At 45.3% G+C, this 16,262-nt stretch overlaps 1 protein-coding gene across 3 annotated transcripts in view; it reads left to right on the top strand.

The window, feature by feature from the left end:
- palld (palladin, cytoskeletal associated protein) overlaps positions 1-16,262 on the top strand; it is a 446,071-nt gene that overhangs the window by 224,583 nt on the left and 205,226 nt on the right. For all 3 annotated transcript variants that reach the window (XM_072257627.1, XM_072257625.1, XM_072257626.1), the window contains exons 5-6: positions 1,038-1,167; positions 4,778-4,840. In XM_072257627.1, coding sequence (XP_072113728.1) covers positions 1,038-1,167; positions 4,778-4,840 — 193 coding nt within the window. The remainder of the gene's footprint in view (positions 1-1,037; positions 1,168-4,777; positions 4,841-16,262) is intronic.

Raw genomic sequence — 16,262 nt, forward strand, 5'->3', positions numbered from 1 at the left:
ATTGATCCCGGGGGAAATTGGTTTTCGTTACAGTTGCACCATAAATAATAAGTAGTAATAGAACCATAAATAGTTAAATAGTAATATGTAAGTTATGCCAGGAAATTATGAAATAAGTGCAGGACCAGCCTATTGGCTCAGGGTGTCTGACCCTCCAAGGGAGGAGTTGTAAAGTTTGATGGCCACAGGCAGGAATGACTTCCTATGACACTCTGTGCTGCATCTTGGTGGAATGAGTCTCTGGCTGAATGTACTCCTGTGCCCAACCAGTACTTTATGTAGTGGATGGGAAACATTGACCAAGATGGCATGCAACTTGGACAGCATCCTCTTTTCAGACACCACCGTCAGAGAGTCCAGTTCCATCCCCACAACATCACTGGTCTTACGAATAAGTTTGTTGATTCTGTTGGTGTCTGCTGCCCTCAGCCTGCTGCCCCAGCACACAACAGCAAACATGATAGCACTGGGCACCACAGATTTGTAGAACATCCTCAGCATCGTCCGGCAGACGTTAAAGGACCTCAATCTCCTCAGGAAATAGAGACGGCTCTGATCCTTCTTGTAGACAGCCTCAGTGTTCTTTGACCAGTCCAGTTTATTGTCAATTCGTATCCCCAGGTATTTGTAATCTTCCACCATGTCCACACTGACCCCCTGGATGGAAACAGGGGTCACCGGTAATTATTTAGAGATGCAGCACGGAACAGGCCCTTGTGGCTCAACGAGCCGCTCCGCCCAGCAACCCACCGATTTAACACTAGTCAATTTACAATCACCAATTAACCTACTAACCAGTAGGTACCTTGAGCTGTGAGAGGAAACTGGAGCACCCAGAAGAAATCCACATGCTCGCAGGAAGGACGTACAAACTTCCTACCGATAGCTCCGGAATTGAACTCTGACCCCCGATGCCCCAGGCAGTAATAGCACCGTGTTATCTGCTCCGCTACTTTGGCGCCCATAATTGTCTGGTTGTCCCCAGTTGTCTGTAATTTGTGTGCATTTTCTCTTTCCTTTCCCTTCCCGGTTACAAGGGCACAGAAGAAGACGACCTCGGTGTCCCTGACGATAGGATCACCCCACTCTAAGAAGGCAGCGGGTGCCCCTGACGTACAGCAGGTCCGCTCCACTCTGGTTCAGTCTATATCCATCCCGGCACCCCAGGTACGTTTGTCACCGTGGGTTAACATGACTCTGACAACTTGCACTCATTCCTCAATTACACTTTCTTACTTGTGCACAAGGAGAATTGTTTGACCGCTGTCACCAAATTATTCTAAGGTTTGAACAAATAAATATTATTTTTTAACACAGACACTGACTAGATGGATGCAGATATTGGTCTAACAGAAACCTTGTGCACTTTTAGAAATGTCTAGATAGAGTGGGGAGGTCTAAGGCCAGAGGACGCAGCCTCAGAATAGAAGGACGTTCCTTTAGATTGGGAGTGAGGAGAAATCTCTTTAGCTAGAAGGTGATGAATCTGTGTGATTCACAGATTTACAATTCACAATTCATTGCCATAGCTGGCTGTGGATGCCAAAAAAAGTGAAGGTTGATAGGTTAATGATTATTAAGAGATTCAAAGGTTACAGGGAGAAGGCAGGGGAATGGGGTTGAGAGGAATAATACATCGGCCACGATGGAATGGCGGAAAAGACTCAATGAGCTGAATGGCCCATTTCTGCTGCTTTCTCTCATGGTTTTATGGACTTATGGCCTTTTGAATTCCATCTTTTGTATATGTAAGTACCAATCATAATACATATTCCAGGTGTTAATAACCAATTAAAACTAGAAATTAATTGGTTAATGAAACCTCAGTTAGTAAAGTAATTGTCCAATAGTGTATGCCTTGTATCCTTCATTGTCCAATAGTGTGTGCCTTGTATCTTTCATTGTCCAATAGCATGTGCCCTGTATATCCTTCATTGTCCAATAGTGTATGCCTTGTATCCTTCATTGTCCAATAGTTTGTGCCTTGTATCCTTCATTGTCCAATAGTGTATGCCTTGTATCCTTCATTGTCCAATAGTTTGTGCCTTGTATCTTTCATTGTCCAATAGCATGTGCCTTGTATCCTTCATTGTCCAATAGTGTGTGCCTTGTATCCTTCATTGTCCAATAGTTTGTGCTTTGTATCTTTCATTGTCCAATAGCATGTGCCTTGTATCCTTCATTGTCCAATAACATGTGCCTTGTATCCTTCATTGCCCAATAGTGTGTGCCTTGTATCCTTCATTGTTCCATAGTGTGTGCCTTGTATCCTTCATTTGCATTCTTTCTTGTCTTGGTATGCCAAATATCCTTGGTTCAATTTGAACCCCTCAATTTATTGGTTAAGGGAGGATCTCTCATACCCTGTTGTGTAGACAGAATCTCCAATGCAGCATTCAAAAATCAGATAACTCCCATCTCATTGAACATTAACATGGCAGTCAGTTCAGATGCCCATTTCTTTCCTGAAAGTTCCTGTTGAACCTGCTTCCACTCTTCCTTCAGGCAATGCAGTATAGATTACACCTCGCACCATCAAACATCTTCACCCACCCTCACTGTGAGGTTCTCCTCAATCAGTGCCCTGTGGGTACTGGCTGTTATGTTTTATAATTCCAGAACTCAAATCTAATTGAAAGGAAAGAAGGCAGCCAGCAATGCAAGTCTAACTTCATTTTTACTTTAAGCAAGGTGCACAAGTATGTCATTCATATACTATGGCATGGAACCCACAAAGAATTATTTAATCAAACAAAGAATGCTTAACCTGGCTGGTGGTGAAGTGGCATCAGAACCAGACTTTGAGGTGTGGTGAACGGTCCCAGGTTTGAACTGGGCTGGCCCCTTGCTCACTCTCCATCCGTTCTGGGCTGAGTGTGGAGCTGGCAACTCGGCCTCGTAAAAAATAGACAAAATGCAAAAAAAAATGACAAGGTTGCCGTCCGATGTGCCACAAGGCATGGAGAGGAATAACAGAATGCTTAATCCAACAATATTATTGAAATATTAAATACACAACACTGACCTTCCAATAGTTGCAGCTGTTTCTCAATATGAATTCCTCATTAAACCTGGCATGACTTAACGTGAAGAGGCCCAACTTCAGGGAGATCTTCCATTGGCTCTGAAGCTGTAAGAACAGGAGAAGAGAGCAGCAGGAGTAGACTATTTGGCTCCTCAAGCCTGCCCTGCCATTCAATATGGTCAGAGCTGATCTGACCCTGGCCTCACCTCTTCTGTTTCGGATCCCCCCCTCCCCCCCGCTCCAGGCGTTGATGACATGATCCTTCACAGACTTATCTCCCTCCTCTCTAGTGATCTAGCTTCCACCACCCTTTAGGAGATAAGGGATTAGAGATCAGCTTTATTTCTCATTGTACTTCAAAACATCAAAACACACAATGAAGCACACACAAAATGAAGGAGGAACATAGCACACCAGGCAGAATCTGTGGAAGGGAACGTACAGTACAGTCGACATTTCAGGCCAAAACCCTTCATCAGGAAACGTACAACAAAATGCAGCAACGACTAACACAGGCCGAGGATTGTGCTAAGGGCAGCGCATGAGTGTCGCCATGCTTCCGGTGCCAACATAGCATGCCCACAACTTGCTAACCCTAACCCTAACCCTAACGTTTTTGAAATGCAGGAGGAAATTGGAGCACCCGGAGGAAACCCACTTGGTCACGGGGAGAACACACAAGCACCTTACTGACAGCAGTGGGAATTAAACCTGATTGGTAATCAGTGTCGCTGTAAAGCATTCTGCTGACCACTGCATTACTGTGGCTCTAAACCCAAACCAGGTTTATTATCACCATCTTATATAATGTGAAGTTTGTTGTTCTGTGGGAAGAGTTCCCCTACACTTTGGTTTTAAACAACCAGCCCTTAACCTTGTCTCCTCGTCCAAGACTCTCCCTCTAGTGAAACATCTCAGTATCTACCAGAGACTGGAATTTATGATTACAGTATCTACCCTGGATCTACCAGAGACTGGAATTATGATCACAGTGTCTACCCTGGATCTACCAGAGACTGGAATTATGATCACTCAGTATCTACCCTGGATACACCAGAGACTGAAGATGCTGGAATCTGGAGTAAAAAAGACAAAGTGCCAGAGGAACTCAACAGTTTAGGCAGCATCTGTGGAAAGAAGTGGACAGTCAACATTTCAGATCAGGACGAAAAGTCCAGACTAAGGTTTTCTCCCCCAAAGGGCTTATCACTCGCCCACACATTGGGGCAGCTTACATCAGCCAATTAACTCTCCAATCTGCACATCTTTGGGAAACAGGAGGTTGTGTTGGTTGTTAACTCAAATGATACATTTCACCCTATGTTTGTATCTGCACGTGATAAATAATCTTGAATCTTGAACTTGCAAACTGCACACAGGATCAAGCCCAGGTCATTGAATCTGTGGGGCAGCATCTCTCCTTCTTCCCATGATGTCATATTATGTCTTGACAGTACCTCCAAAGTATGTCACAACATTGTCTGTCAATGTGGCTTGTTTATCTTATTTGCTTATTGCAATACTGCGCAGAATAGGGTCCTTCCTCCCCTTCGAGCCGCGCCACCCAGCGATCCCCCAGTTGAATCCCAGCCTAATCACGGGATAACTTACAATGACTGTGGGAGGAAACTGTAGCGCCCAGAGGAAACCCACGCGGTTATGGGGGATCATACCCTTTTTAAAAAAAACTGCTGAATTTGGCTTGGGTAATAACAATCGGTCTTAACTATTCCTTTCCTTTTCTCTTTTAAGATCCAAAGTCCTACACCTTGCCTATCAGTCCAGGATGGAATCTCCTCTCCAGTCTTTACAAAGGTCAGTCTTTTAGAATCAATTTCCATTTGTAAAGAACAGCCTAACCAAAGTTGAGGGCAAGTAGCTCTAAGTAGATTGGGGATTGGTTTACCAGCATCATCAGAGGTGGGGAGAATTGATCAATGACGTTCTTTACTACAGCTGTCAGCCAATGACTGTTCTTCATCCATTGAGACTGAGCTTGGGGCATGTCTTGTGATAGTGAATGAACAAGACTGAAGGGTCAATACGGAACCAAGTTTATTATCACTAATTTGTTGATTTGTAGCAGCAGTAAGACATAAAAATTACCATAAGACCATAAACATTTTTTTAATTCTGTGTGCCATAGTTCCCTTGGAGACATTGGATTGTGCAGAATCAATCACTTGGCAAGGGTTAATAAAAAGAAGTTAGGTTTAAGTGGAGAAGCCATTGTGTGAATGGACCAGTGTTAGAGTGAGGAATTCAGGATTTGGTTCATAGAGACTTCAGTGAGGAGAGGCAGAGGCTATAGTTAGATTTTTTTCATTTAATCTTTCTTCCTTCCTTCCTCCCGTGTAGGAAGGGTGACAAGGTCCTGAAAAGTGAGCTCAAGGAGTTAGATGCTAATTTAAAGGACAGGACCCTAGGGTTGTGATCTCAGGATTGCTACATGTGCCACATGCTAGTGAGGCAAGAGATAGGAAGGTCATACAGTTTAACATGTGGCGAAGGAATTGACGTAGAAGGGAGGGCTTCATATTTTTGGATAACTGGGCTCTCTTCCAGGGAAGGTGGACCTGATCAGATGGTACAGTTTGCACCTGAACTGAAGGGAAGCTAAAATCCTTGTGGAAAGATTTGCAAGTGCTGCATGGGGGTGTGGGTGGGGTTTAAACTGGAGTTGCAGGAGGATGGAAAACAGAGTGGTTATGGGAAAAATATGTTGTTAAGCTCACATGCAAAGTCAAGATCAAAAGGTTGAACATACAAGGAATAATGTTCTGAGCTGTGTACATTTCAATTCAAGGAAAGGCAGATGAGATTCAGCCCTGGATCAACAGGTAGAATGATGACATTGTAGCCATTAGTGAGACTTGGTTGCAGGAGCAGGACGGGCAACTCAATATTCCAGGGTTTCATTGTTTTAGACATGATAGAGCAGGAGGGATTGTGTTACTAGTCAGAGAAGATATCATGGCAGTGCACAGACACGACAGGCTGGAGAGCTCATCTTGTGAGGCTTTATGGGGAGAATTGAGGAATAAGAAAGGTGTGACCATGTTAATGGGATTATATTACAGACCACCTAACAATCTGTGGGATTTAGAGGAGCGAATTGTAGGCAGATTGCAGACTGTTACAAGAAACAGCTGATGTTTCAAGCTGAGACCCTTCATCAGGTTATTGATTCAGTCCTAATAAAGGGTCTGGGCCCAAAGCCTCGACCACTTACTCTTTTCCATAGATGCTGCCTGGCCTGCTGAGTTCCTTCAGCACTCTGCTTATGATGTTTGGATTTCCAGCATTGGCAGATTTTCTCAGGGTTGTGATAGTAGGTGATTTTAACTTTCCATGTATTGGCTAGGATTTTCATACTGTAAAAAGGCTAGATGGGAAAGAGTTTGCCAAATGTGTTCAAGAATGTTTTCTTAATGATTACGTAGATGCCTCAACTCGAGAGTGTGCCACACTGGATCTCCTATTAGGGAATGAGAGAGGGCATATGACAGAGATTTGTGTTGGAGAACCCCTTGCATCTACTGATCACAATTCCATTAGTTTCAAGGTAATTATGGAGAAGGATAGGGCTGGTCCTTGAGTTGAGATTATAAACTGGAGAAAGGCTGATTTTGATGGTATCAGAAAGGATCTGGCAAATATTGTGTCATTTCTTAATGCATGCATTACTAAATGACAATAAAAGAGGACTGAGTGTCTTCATAATCTAAAATGTGAATTAGGATAGGTTGTTTTCTGGCAAAGGAGTACTAGGTAAGTGGGAGGCCTACAAAAGTGAGATTTTGAGAGTACGGAGTTTGTATGTTCCTGTAAGAATAAGAGGCAAGGACAACAATTTTATGGAACGTAGGTTTTCAAGAAATATTGTGCCCTGGTTAAGAAAAAGAAGGAAGTGTACAGCAGGGTTAGACAGGAAGGAACTAATGAGATACTTGTAAAGTATAAGAAATGCAAGACAACACTTAAGGAAATCAGGAGGGCAAAAAGAAAGCATGAGGTTACTCAAGCAGATAAGGTGAAGGAGAATCCTAAGGGTTTCTACAGAAATGCTGGGAGCAAAAGGATTGCAAGGGTTAAAATTGGTCCTGTGGAAAATCATAGTGGTAATCTGTGCATAAAGCCGAAAGAGATGGGGGAGATCTTAAATGGGTGTTTTTACATCTGTATTTACTCAGGGGTTGAACACAGAGTCTACAGAAGTGAGGCAGAGCAGCAGTGAGATCATGGACTGTATACAGACTACAGAGGAGAAGGTGCTGTCTGTCTTAAGGCAAATAAGGTTGGATAAATGACCAGGACCTGACAAGAGGGCAGAGATATTTAAAACACTCTTAGCCACATGCGAGGTGCTGGAGTATTGCAGGATGGCTAATATTGCTCTGTTTACGAAAGGCTAAAAGAATAAACCAGGACATTATAGGCCAATGAGCCTGACATCAGTAGTGCGTATTTTATTGGAAGATATCCAAAGGACACGGATTCATAAGTATTTGGATAAACAGAGACTGATAGTCTACATGGTTTGTGTGTGGTAGGTCGTGGCTAACCAATCTTATAGAATTTTTTGAGGAAGTTACCAGGAAAGTTGATGAAGACAAGGCAGTGGATATTGCCTACATGGATTTTAGGATCCTTTATGATGGATGCCTCCTTCTTGAGGCACTGTCTTTAGAAGTTGTCCTCAATGTGGGGTGGATTGTGCCTGTGATGGAGTTGGCTGCGTCTATGACTCTCTGTAGCCACTTTGGATCTTAGGCGTCTGAGTCTCCGTACCAGGACGTGATGCAACCAACAAGAATGGTACATCTGTAGAATTTTGTTCGAATCTTTGGCGACATTCCTCCTCAAACCTCAAACTCGCAGTGAAGTATAGTAAAAGAGACGTGATAGAGATAGGGATCAATAAAGGAGGTTTATTTATTTATTGAGATACAGTGCAAAGTAGGCCCTTCCTTTGAGCCACACCGCCCAGCATTCCCCTGATTGAATGTTAGCCTAATCAGGGGACAATTTACAACGAGCAATTATCCTACTAACCAGTACGTCCTTATACTGTGGGAGGAAACCAGAGCATCTGGAGAAAACCGACGCGGTCACAGGAAGAACGTACAAACTCCCTCTAGGCAGCGGTGGGAAGTGAACCCGAGTCGCTGGTACTGTAAAGCGTTGTGCTGAGCACCGTGCTACCGTGCTGCCCGTATAGAGTGCAGAAGAGGAGAAAGTAGGGAATGAGGAAAAGAGAATGGGAAAGTCAGTGAGAAGGTTGGCAGCGGAAAGCCAGAGAGAGAGCAAACTCACAAAGAGATAGAGAGGAAGAGAATGGAGAGTCCCTTTGGTGATGCAGCCTAGGGAGAGACTGCTGCACCTGACCTAGCTTAGGAAGACGGGGTTTTAAGAAGAGGGTGATGCTGACTATAGTTCAGGACTTAGTTAATATTTCAGATCCTAGATCCATTTCCAGAAACGGGAAGACAGTCTTTTATTTCCAGCCCCTGAGGGAATCCAGAGAGCCTCTTCGATCACTGCCGATCGTACATGTCACCGGCCAGTGTGGGACGACTGTTGAGGTTATGAGGCAGGCAGTTCACAAAGCTGAGGAGGATTTAGGCTGGAGAATGCAGACACACAAAAACCACGTGTTACTTCCGCAGAATTTCCCTGGCGGTTCCGGAACAATCCCTCCATTGTTTTCAGCTCGGATTCCAGGGTAGGGTGTTAGTTCCTGCCTTGGCGTCGTGCCCATATACAGTACCATTCACTGTTGCAGATGTGTTCACATTCCCTTCTGCTTCCCTTGGTTACTCATTCACTCTGTGAATCAGCAAAGGACCCACTCTAACCTGTAATCAAATGCTATTTAATCTATAGTTATTGAGGTAGATGCTGTTATTGCAGTTAGATGGTTACAGTGGTTAAGTAAGCTTCTAACTGCTAAACACATCTGACTACAATAATTACGGGGTTGAATTAGAATTCAAAGTTGTTTAATGTCATTTCCAGTAGGCAAGTGTGAAGAAGAATGAAATAATTGTTACTCTGGGTCTGATGCAGCACCAAAAAAGCACAATAAGATAAAAACACAATAATAGTAAAAACAATCACAGTAAACATAAATATATATAGATTGATTGTATGGTCATAAGTGCCGGCAGGAAATGATAAAGTAGTGGTGGTGGGGGGTCTGCAGGGGTGGGTTAGTAGGTGGAGGTGTTGATTAGCCTTACTGCTTGGGGAAAGTAACTGTTTTTGAGTCTGGTGGACCTGGAGTGGATGCTACATAGCCTCCTGTCTGATGGGAGTGGAACAAACAGTCCATGAGCAGGGTGGGTGGGATCCCTCATGATGTAACTGCCCCTTTTTCCAGCACCTTTCTTTATATATGTACTCGATGGTGGGTAGGCTAGTCCAGTGATACTCTAGCATCTAACTACAGTAAACATTTAACTACAATAACTACAGTTTAAGTAACACCCAACTACAGCAATTACAAGGTTAAGTAACCAACTAACTACTCTAACCATCAAACCACAATAACTACATGGTTAAGTTAGCCTGAACTGGTCCAACCACATTGATGGCATCACCAAGAAAGCTCACCAACACTTCTATTTCCCGAGGAGGGGAGGCCAAAGAAACTCGACACGTCCCCGTTGGCTCTTGCCAGTTTTTACTGATGCTCTATAAAAAGCATTCAATCTAGATGCAACACAGACAAGATGCTAGAGGAACTCAGCAGGCCAGGCAGCATCAATGGGAAACAGGAAACAGTCCTTCCAGGTGGGGCGACACTTCACCTGCAAGTCTGTTGGGGTCATCTTCTGTATCCAGTGCTCCCAGTGTGACCTCCTGTATATCGGTGAGACCCAACGTAAATCGGGAGAATGGTTTGATAAGCATCTTTGCTCCATCCACCACAAAAAGCGGGATCTCCCGGTGGCCACCCATTTCAATTCTACTTCCCATTCCCATTCTGACATGTTAGTCCGTGGCCTCCTCTATGGCAGCGATGAGACCACACTCAGGTTAGAAGAGTGTTATGTACCCCGTAGCTGGATTGCCAAACCAGCAGAAATGGATCACTCAGTTGGAGTCTGGATTACTAGAACTAAGAAAGTTTTATTAAAGAAACAAGCAACACAGTACTCTAATCAAAAGGATAATGAATGCAACAGTTCAGCAATGATAAACATACATGTACACAGAATTAAGATAACAGGATCAATCAAGCTCTATCGTTGTCTGGGGGTAAATGACCAGTTTCAAAGTGACGCAAAGTTCAGTTCAATTTAGTTCAGTTCAGTTCGCAGTAATCGCTGCCGTGGCGATGGACAGTGGGGGGACGGAGAGAGAGAGCAAAACGAATGAATATTCAAACGGCTTCCACACAGGCCTTCGCAGTCAGCTTTCGGGCGAGCCCTTTGTGATGTCATCTGAGGTCACCGACTGTGACCCCTCCGTTTCCAGATACGATCGTCTCTCTGCGGTGAACCTGGCACCCAGGCAAGGGTGGACACACACCAGGTTCCCGCCGATCGTGCCTTGCCACCCTGTGCGTCTATGGCTAGTCCCGCGACCAGCCGTCCAAAACTTCCCACCGACTTGTGGGAGACGCACCGCTTCCAGAGTCTCGTTACCCCGGGTGTCGTGTGTGTCCTGCCTTAGCGAACCTGTCCCTTTTTATCCCCCTACTGGGGTATCGCCTGTCCATCACTTCAAACAGTTCAGGGTTCAAAGGGGGAGCCGATCTTGACAGCTCTCCTTCCGTTACTCTCTCCCGTCCCTTCATTAACATCTCCAAATGCTGCTCCATTGTTTTCCTTATCTCTCTCTCTCCTGAAGACAGGTGGCAGACCAACTGCTGATCCCACCGGTGCCAGCACAGGACAGCTACATCTTAATCTATTGTGTATTCTCGTCACAAGAGCAACACCTTACGTTCCATCTCAGTAGCCTCCAACCTGATGGCACGAACATCGATTTCCCGAACTTTCGGCAATTGGCCACCTGCACCCTCTCCTACACCGTTCCCCATTCCTGTTTCCCTCTCTCACCTTATCTCCTTACCTGCCCATCACTTCCCTTGGGTGCTCCTCCTTCTTCTCTTTCTCCCGTAGCCTGCTCTCCTCTCCTACCAGATCCACCCTTCTCCAGCCCTTTATTGCTTCCACTAGTCAACTTCCTCATGCTTTACTTCACCCCCTCCTCCTCTCCCAGTTTCACCTATCACCTACCACCATGTACCTCTTCCTCCCCTCCCCCCACCTCCTTACCCTGACTTCGGCCTTTCCTTTCCAGTCCCAATAAGGGGTCTCGGCCCAAAATAACTCTTTTCCACAGATGCTGCCTGACCTGCTGAGTTCCTCCAGCATTCTGTGTGTGTTGCTCTGGATTTCCAGCATCTGTAGATTTTCTCCTGTTTGTGTTACTATCTGGATGCATGAAGGATTATTTATTCACTGAACAAAGTTTTTCACTGTACTTTGGTATTGGTATTGGAATCGGTTTATTTTTGTCACATTTACCGATTACATCTCTACCAAAGGAGGTGTAAGGTGCTCCTTCTCTCCACTAGCCTGCAGGTCTCCCTTGGCCAAGGTATAGCACCTGCTTAGCCTTCCCCTGCCCCCCACCCCCGATCAGGGTCACATGAACCCATGGGAGCAGGTGGTGGATGGTTGTATGAACAGCCGGTGCATATCACAAGTCCTGGTTATGCGACCACTAATGCCAGGCAGACAATCTCTGAAGAGTAATGGCTGGGGTCACCCGTCTTGTAAAGACACTGCCCAGAAGAAGGCAATGGCAAACCAAAATTTGCCAAGAATAATCATGGTCAGGGAACATGATCGTCCATACAGTGAAAAGCTTGGCTTGCATACTGTTTATTGAGATCAAGTCATTATGCAGTGCATTGAGGTGGAACAAGAACAGTGCAGAATAAAGTGTAAAAACTACCAAAAAAGTAAGTGCAGGTTCGCAATAAATTGCAAGATCATAACGAGGTAGCTCTTGGGGCAAGGAGTCCAGGAGGTCTGTTCAAAAGTCTGATGACAGTGGGATAGAAGCTGTCCTTCAGCCTGATAGAATATACTTTCAGGCTTTTGCATCCTTTGTCCGATGAGAGATAGGGGAAAGGGAATGTCTGGGGTGGGCGTGGTTTGTGATTATGCTGGCTGCTTTACTGAGGCAGTGAGAAGTGTAGACAGAGTCCCTAGAGGTGAGGCTGGTTCCTATGAGATGCCTTCTTCCCTCTCGATTCTGCCACGCACCTACTGACTATGTGTAATGTACAGTCACCTTCTTCAATTGTCCATCAAAATCCGATGACGACGTCCGCTCCTTTAACAGTGAGATCTTTGGTGACTATACAGTCCTATCCTGGACCCACAAGCTCTATTGCAGGTGGGACATGTATATGTGGTGGTGGTGGCAACCATGGCTGCATTTCTCCTGGCTCTCTTCTGCTGTCTTCTGGTTGTTCTTTCCATCTCCAGAACATGAACCCCGTCCCTACACAGCTGTCGCCAAGTGGTACGGTCAGCAGCAACATCCTCTAGGTCCTCGGGTCTGATGTTGCACTTCCTTAAAGCATTCTTCATCCGATCATTATAGCGCTTCTTCGGCCTTCCAGCTGAGCGTCGACCATGATGTAGCTGGCCATATAACATTCTGCGGGGTAGCCGACATGGGGGCATCCTTATCACGTGTCCCAGCCACTGCAGCTGATGCTGGGTGATCATGGCCTCAATAGTCCCGCTGTTGGTCTTTACAAGTATTTCAGTGTGAGGCACCCGCTCACACCAGCTTATGTGGAAGTGCTCCAAGGACTTGATGTGATGGCTATAGGTTACCCAAGCTTCACAGCTATAAAAGAGGGTGGTAACACAGACCACTTGGTATACGGAGACCTTTGCGGAGGGACGAAGGCTCTTGTTCTGAAAGACTCTATGCCGAAGTCTCCCAAAGGCAGCTGATGCCTGTTTAATGCGGCTCTGGATGTCGTTGTCAATGCTGCTATCCTCAGAGAGAATGCTCCCCAGATATTTGAAAGATGGCACTACTGACAGCTTTTCATCACCAACAGTGAAGGCAGGTAGAGTGGGTGGGACACTGGTACTCCATTGGCAAACCACTTCTGTCTTAGTGGCATTGACAGTTGGCCCCATCCTGCTGTACGCTCTCACCGCCACAGCAAGGACAGTCTGAAGATCCTCCGGAGTATGGGCCACAGAGCACAGTTGTCTGCGTACTGCAGCTCCAAGACCCGCTCTCTACGGAGTTTGCTGGCTGCGTGAAGCCTCCTGATGTCAAAGAGGTTGCCATCTAATCTGTCGTCCACTGCCACACCGCTGCTGTCTTCAATCTCGTTGTGGAGAAGCTTGGTAACACACAAGAGGAAGATGTTAAAGAGCACTGGTGCTAGTACACACCCCTGCCTCACCCCTGTGCGTACAAGGAAGGGCACCAGTGAACCCATGACTCAGCAAATCTCCGGAACATGGGTGGAAACTGGAGCACCCCCAGGACTCTCACATAGCAACAGGGAGAACAAGCAAACTGCACACAGACAGGATCCGACATCAGAATCAAATTCACGTCCCTGGTGGGTCAGCAGCTTAACTAGCTGTGCCACTGTGTCAGAATCAGAATGAAAATCAGAATCAAATTTAATATCACTGGCATATGTCATGAAATTTGTTGTTTTGCAGCAGAAGTACATTGCAATCATAATAAAACATTTTAAAAATATATATGTATGTTTTTTAATTTATTCATTTATGAGACGTGGGTATGGCCAGCTAAGCCAGCACTTATTATTGCCCATCCCTAGTGTGTGTTATACACACACACACAAACAAACATACAGTGGATTTCAGTTAATCAGGCCATCAGTTAATCAGGGCGGCCACTAATTTGGGACAACCCTAAAGAAGAAAACTAATCAAGAAAATAGCTATGATTCCTTTTGTTTCTTTTGGACACTATGCTGCTTAATTGGAGCCAGAAGACTGCTGGCAAACAGCTTCTAACTAGCGTCAGTCCTGTGCATTTGCGTGGCTTTTAGGCACTACACTGTGTTTAGAGCAAACCATTTTTAAATAGCGTCAGTTGCATGGGTTTGCGTTCAAAAAGCAGTGATCATTGTCACTGACAGTCAGTGAGAAATAAGCAATAGGCAATTCCGAACTGTTTTGCTCACTGCGGTTTTAAGTATTCATGCTTAAATGCTAGAAATGGCCAGGACTGAAAATGAAACGATTTCACTTCTTCAACAAAAGTACAGAGAATTTGAAGGTATCAACAATCACCTTGAATGTTACAATGAAAATGAAGATTTGGAGGACGCAGTCATTAATGGAATTGGATGAAGACAGTCCATTATCTGCACTCGGTGTCTACGTTCATCTTGTTCAGTACCTACCTACTTACCTGCTGCCCGTTACTTTTAGGGCTTTTAGGGCAGCAAAGAAGGTACTCCATCTCTGTTTGTCCTTGGCCATCTTCTCTATTGTACCCCAGGTGTGGTTCCGAGTCCTCATTTCTGCCTCTACACTACAGCGCCAAATTATTTTTGATCTTCCATGTTTCCTCCACCCTTCAGGGGTCCGGTGAGGTGCTGTCTTGAAGATGAAGTTGGTCTCTCCTGTCGACATGTACCCAATCTATCTTCAACATTTCCTCATGATGATTGTGGCCATGCTCTCTTGATGACACTGAGAGAGTAGGGCATGGTTAGAGACCTTTCTTGGCCAGAAGTTACAGAGGATCTTCCAGAGGCTCATGGTGGCAGCCTGGCAAGGTCACTCTCTGTCACGAGCCAGCATTCTACCTATACAAGAGTGTGGACAGAACACGGCTCTGGTATGGCTTCACCTTTGTGTGGGCGCTGTGCTTGGTTGATCCTCTTATATGGCTTAATGATCTGAAGACGTTTCTAGTTTTGCTGACTCTGCACTGAATTTCATACTTGGTCCCACCATCCTGCCGAATGGTGCTGCCCAGGTAGGTGAGCCTGCCAGTGCTGGGTAAGTCGAAGCCGTATGCCTGGACACAAAGAGGGGCTTCTACATTGAGGGTCATGGTCTCATTCTTTCTCTAGCTGACTCTGAGTCCAACTCGTCTGCCAAAGGTACACAGGCACTGAGTTTTCTCTTGCATTTGGATTTTCAAAAGGCTTTTGACAAGGTCCCACATAGGAGATTAGTGTGCAAACTTAAAGCACATGGTATTGGGGGTAAGGTATTGATGTGGATAGAGAATTGGTTGGCAGACAGGAAGCAAAGAGTGGGAATAAACAGGACCTTTTCAGAATGGCAGGCAGTGACTAGTGGGGTACCGCAAGGCTCAGTGCTGGGACCCCAGTTGTTTACAATATATATTAATGACTTAGATGAGGGAATTAAATGCAGCATCTCCAAGTTTGCGGATGACACGAAGCTGGGTGGCAGTGTTAGCTGTGAGGAGGATGCTAAGAGGATGCAGGGTGACTTGGATAGGTTGGGTGAGTGGGCAAATTCATGGCAGATGCAATTTAATGTGGATAAATGTGAAGTTATCCACTTTGGTGGCAAAAATAGGAAAACAGATTATTATCTGAATGGTGGTCGATTAGGAAAAGGGGAGGTGCAACGAGACCTGGGTGTCATTATACACCAGTCATTGAAAGTGGGCATGCAGGTACAGCAGGCGGTGAAAAAGGCGAATGGTATGCTGGCATTCATAGCAAGAGGATTCGAGCACAGGAGCAGGGAGGTACTACTGTAGTTGTACAAGGCCTTGGTGAGACCACACCTGGAGTATTGTGTGCGGTTTTGGTCCCCTAATCTGAGGAAAGACATTCTTGCCATAGAGGGAGTACAAAGAAGGTTCACCAGATTGATTCCTGGGATGGCAGGATTTTCATATGATGAAAGACTGGATCGACTAGGCTTATACGCGTTGGAATTTAGAAGATTGAGGGGGGATCTTATTGAAACGTATAAAATCCTAAAGGGATTGGACAGGCTAGATGCAGGAAGATTGTTCCCGATGTTGGGGAAGTCCAGAACGAGGGGTCACAGTTTGAGGATAAAGGGGAAGTCTTTTAGGACCGAGATTAGGAAAAACTTCTTCACACAGAGAATGGTGAATCTGTGGAATTCTCTGCCACAGGAAACAGTTGAGGCCAGTTCATTGGCTATAATTAAGAGGGAGTTAGATATGGCCCTTGTGGCTAAAG

Source organism: Mobula birostris, chromosome 5 (genome assembly GCF_030028105.1).
Source record: "Mobula birostris isolate sMobBir1 chromosome 5, sMobBir1.hap1, whole genome shotgun sequence".
NCBI classification, from domain to species: Eukaryota; Metazoa; Chordata; class Chondrichthyes; order Myliobatiformes; family Myliobatidae; genus Mobula; species Mobula birostris.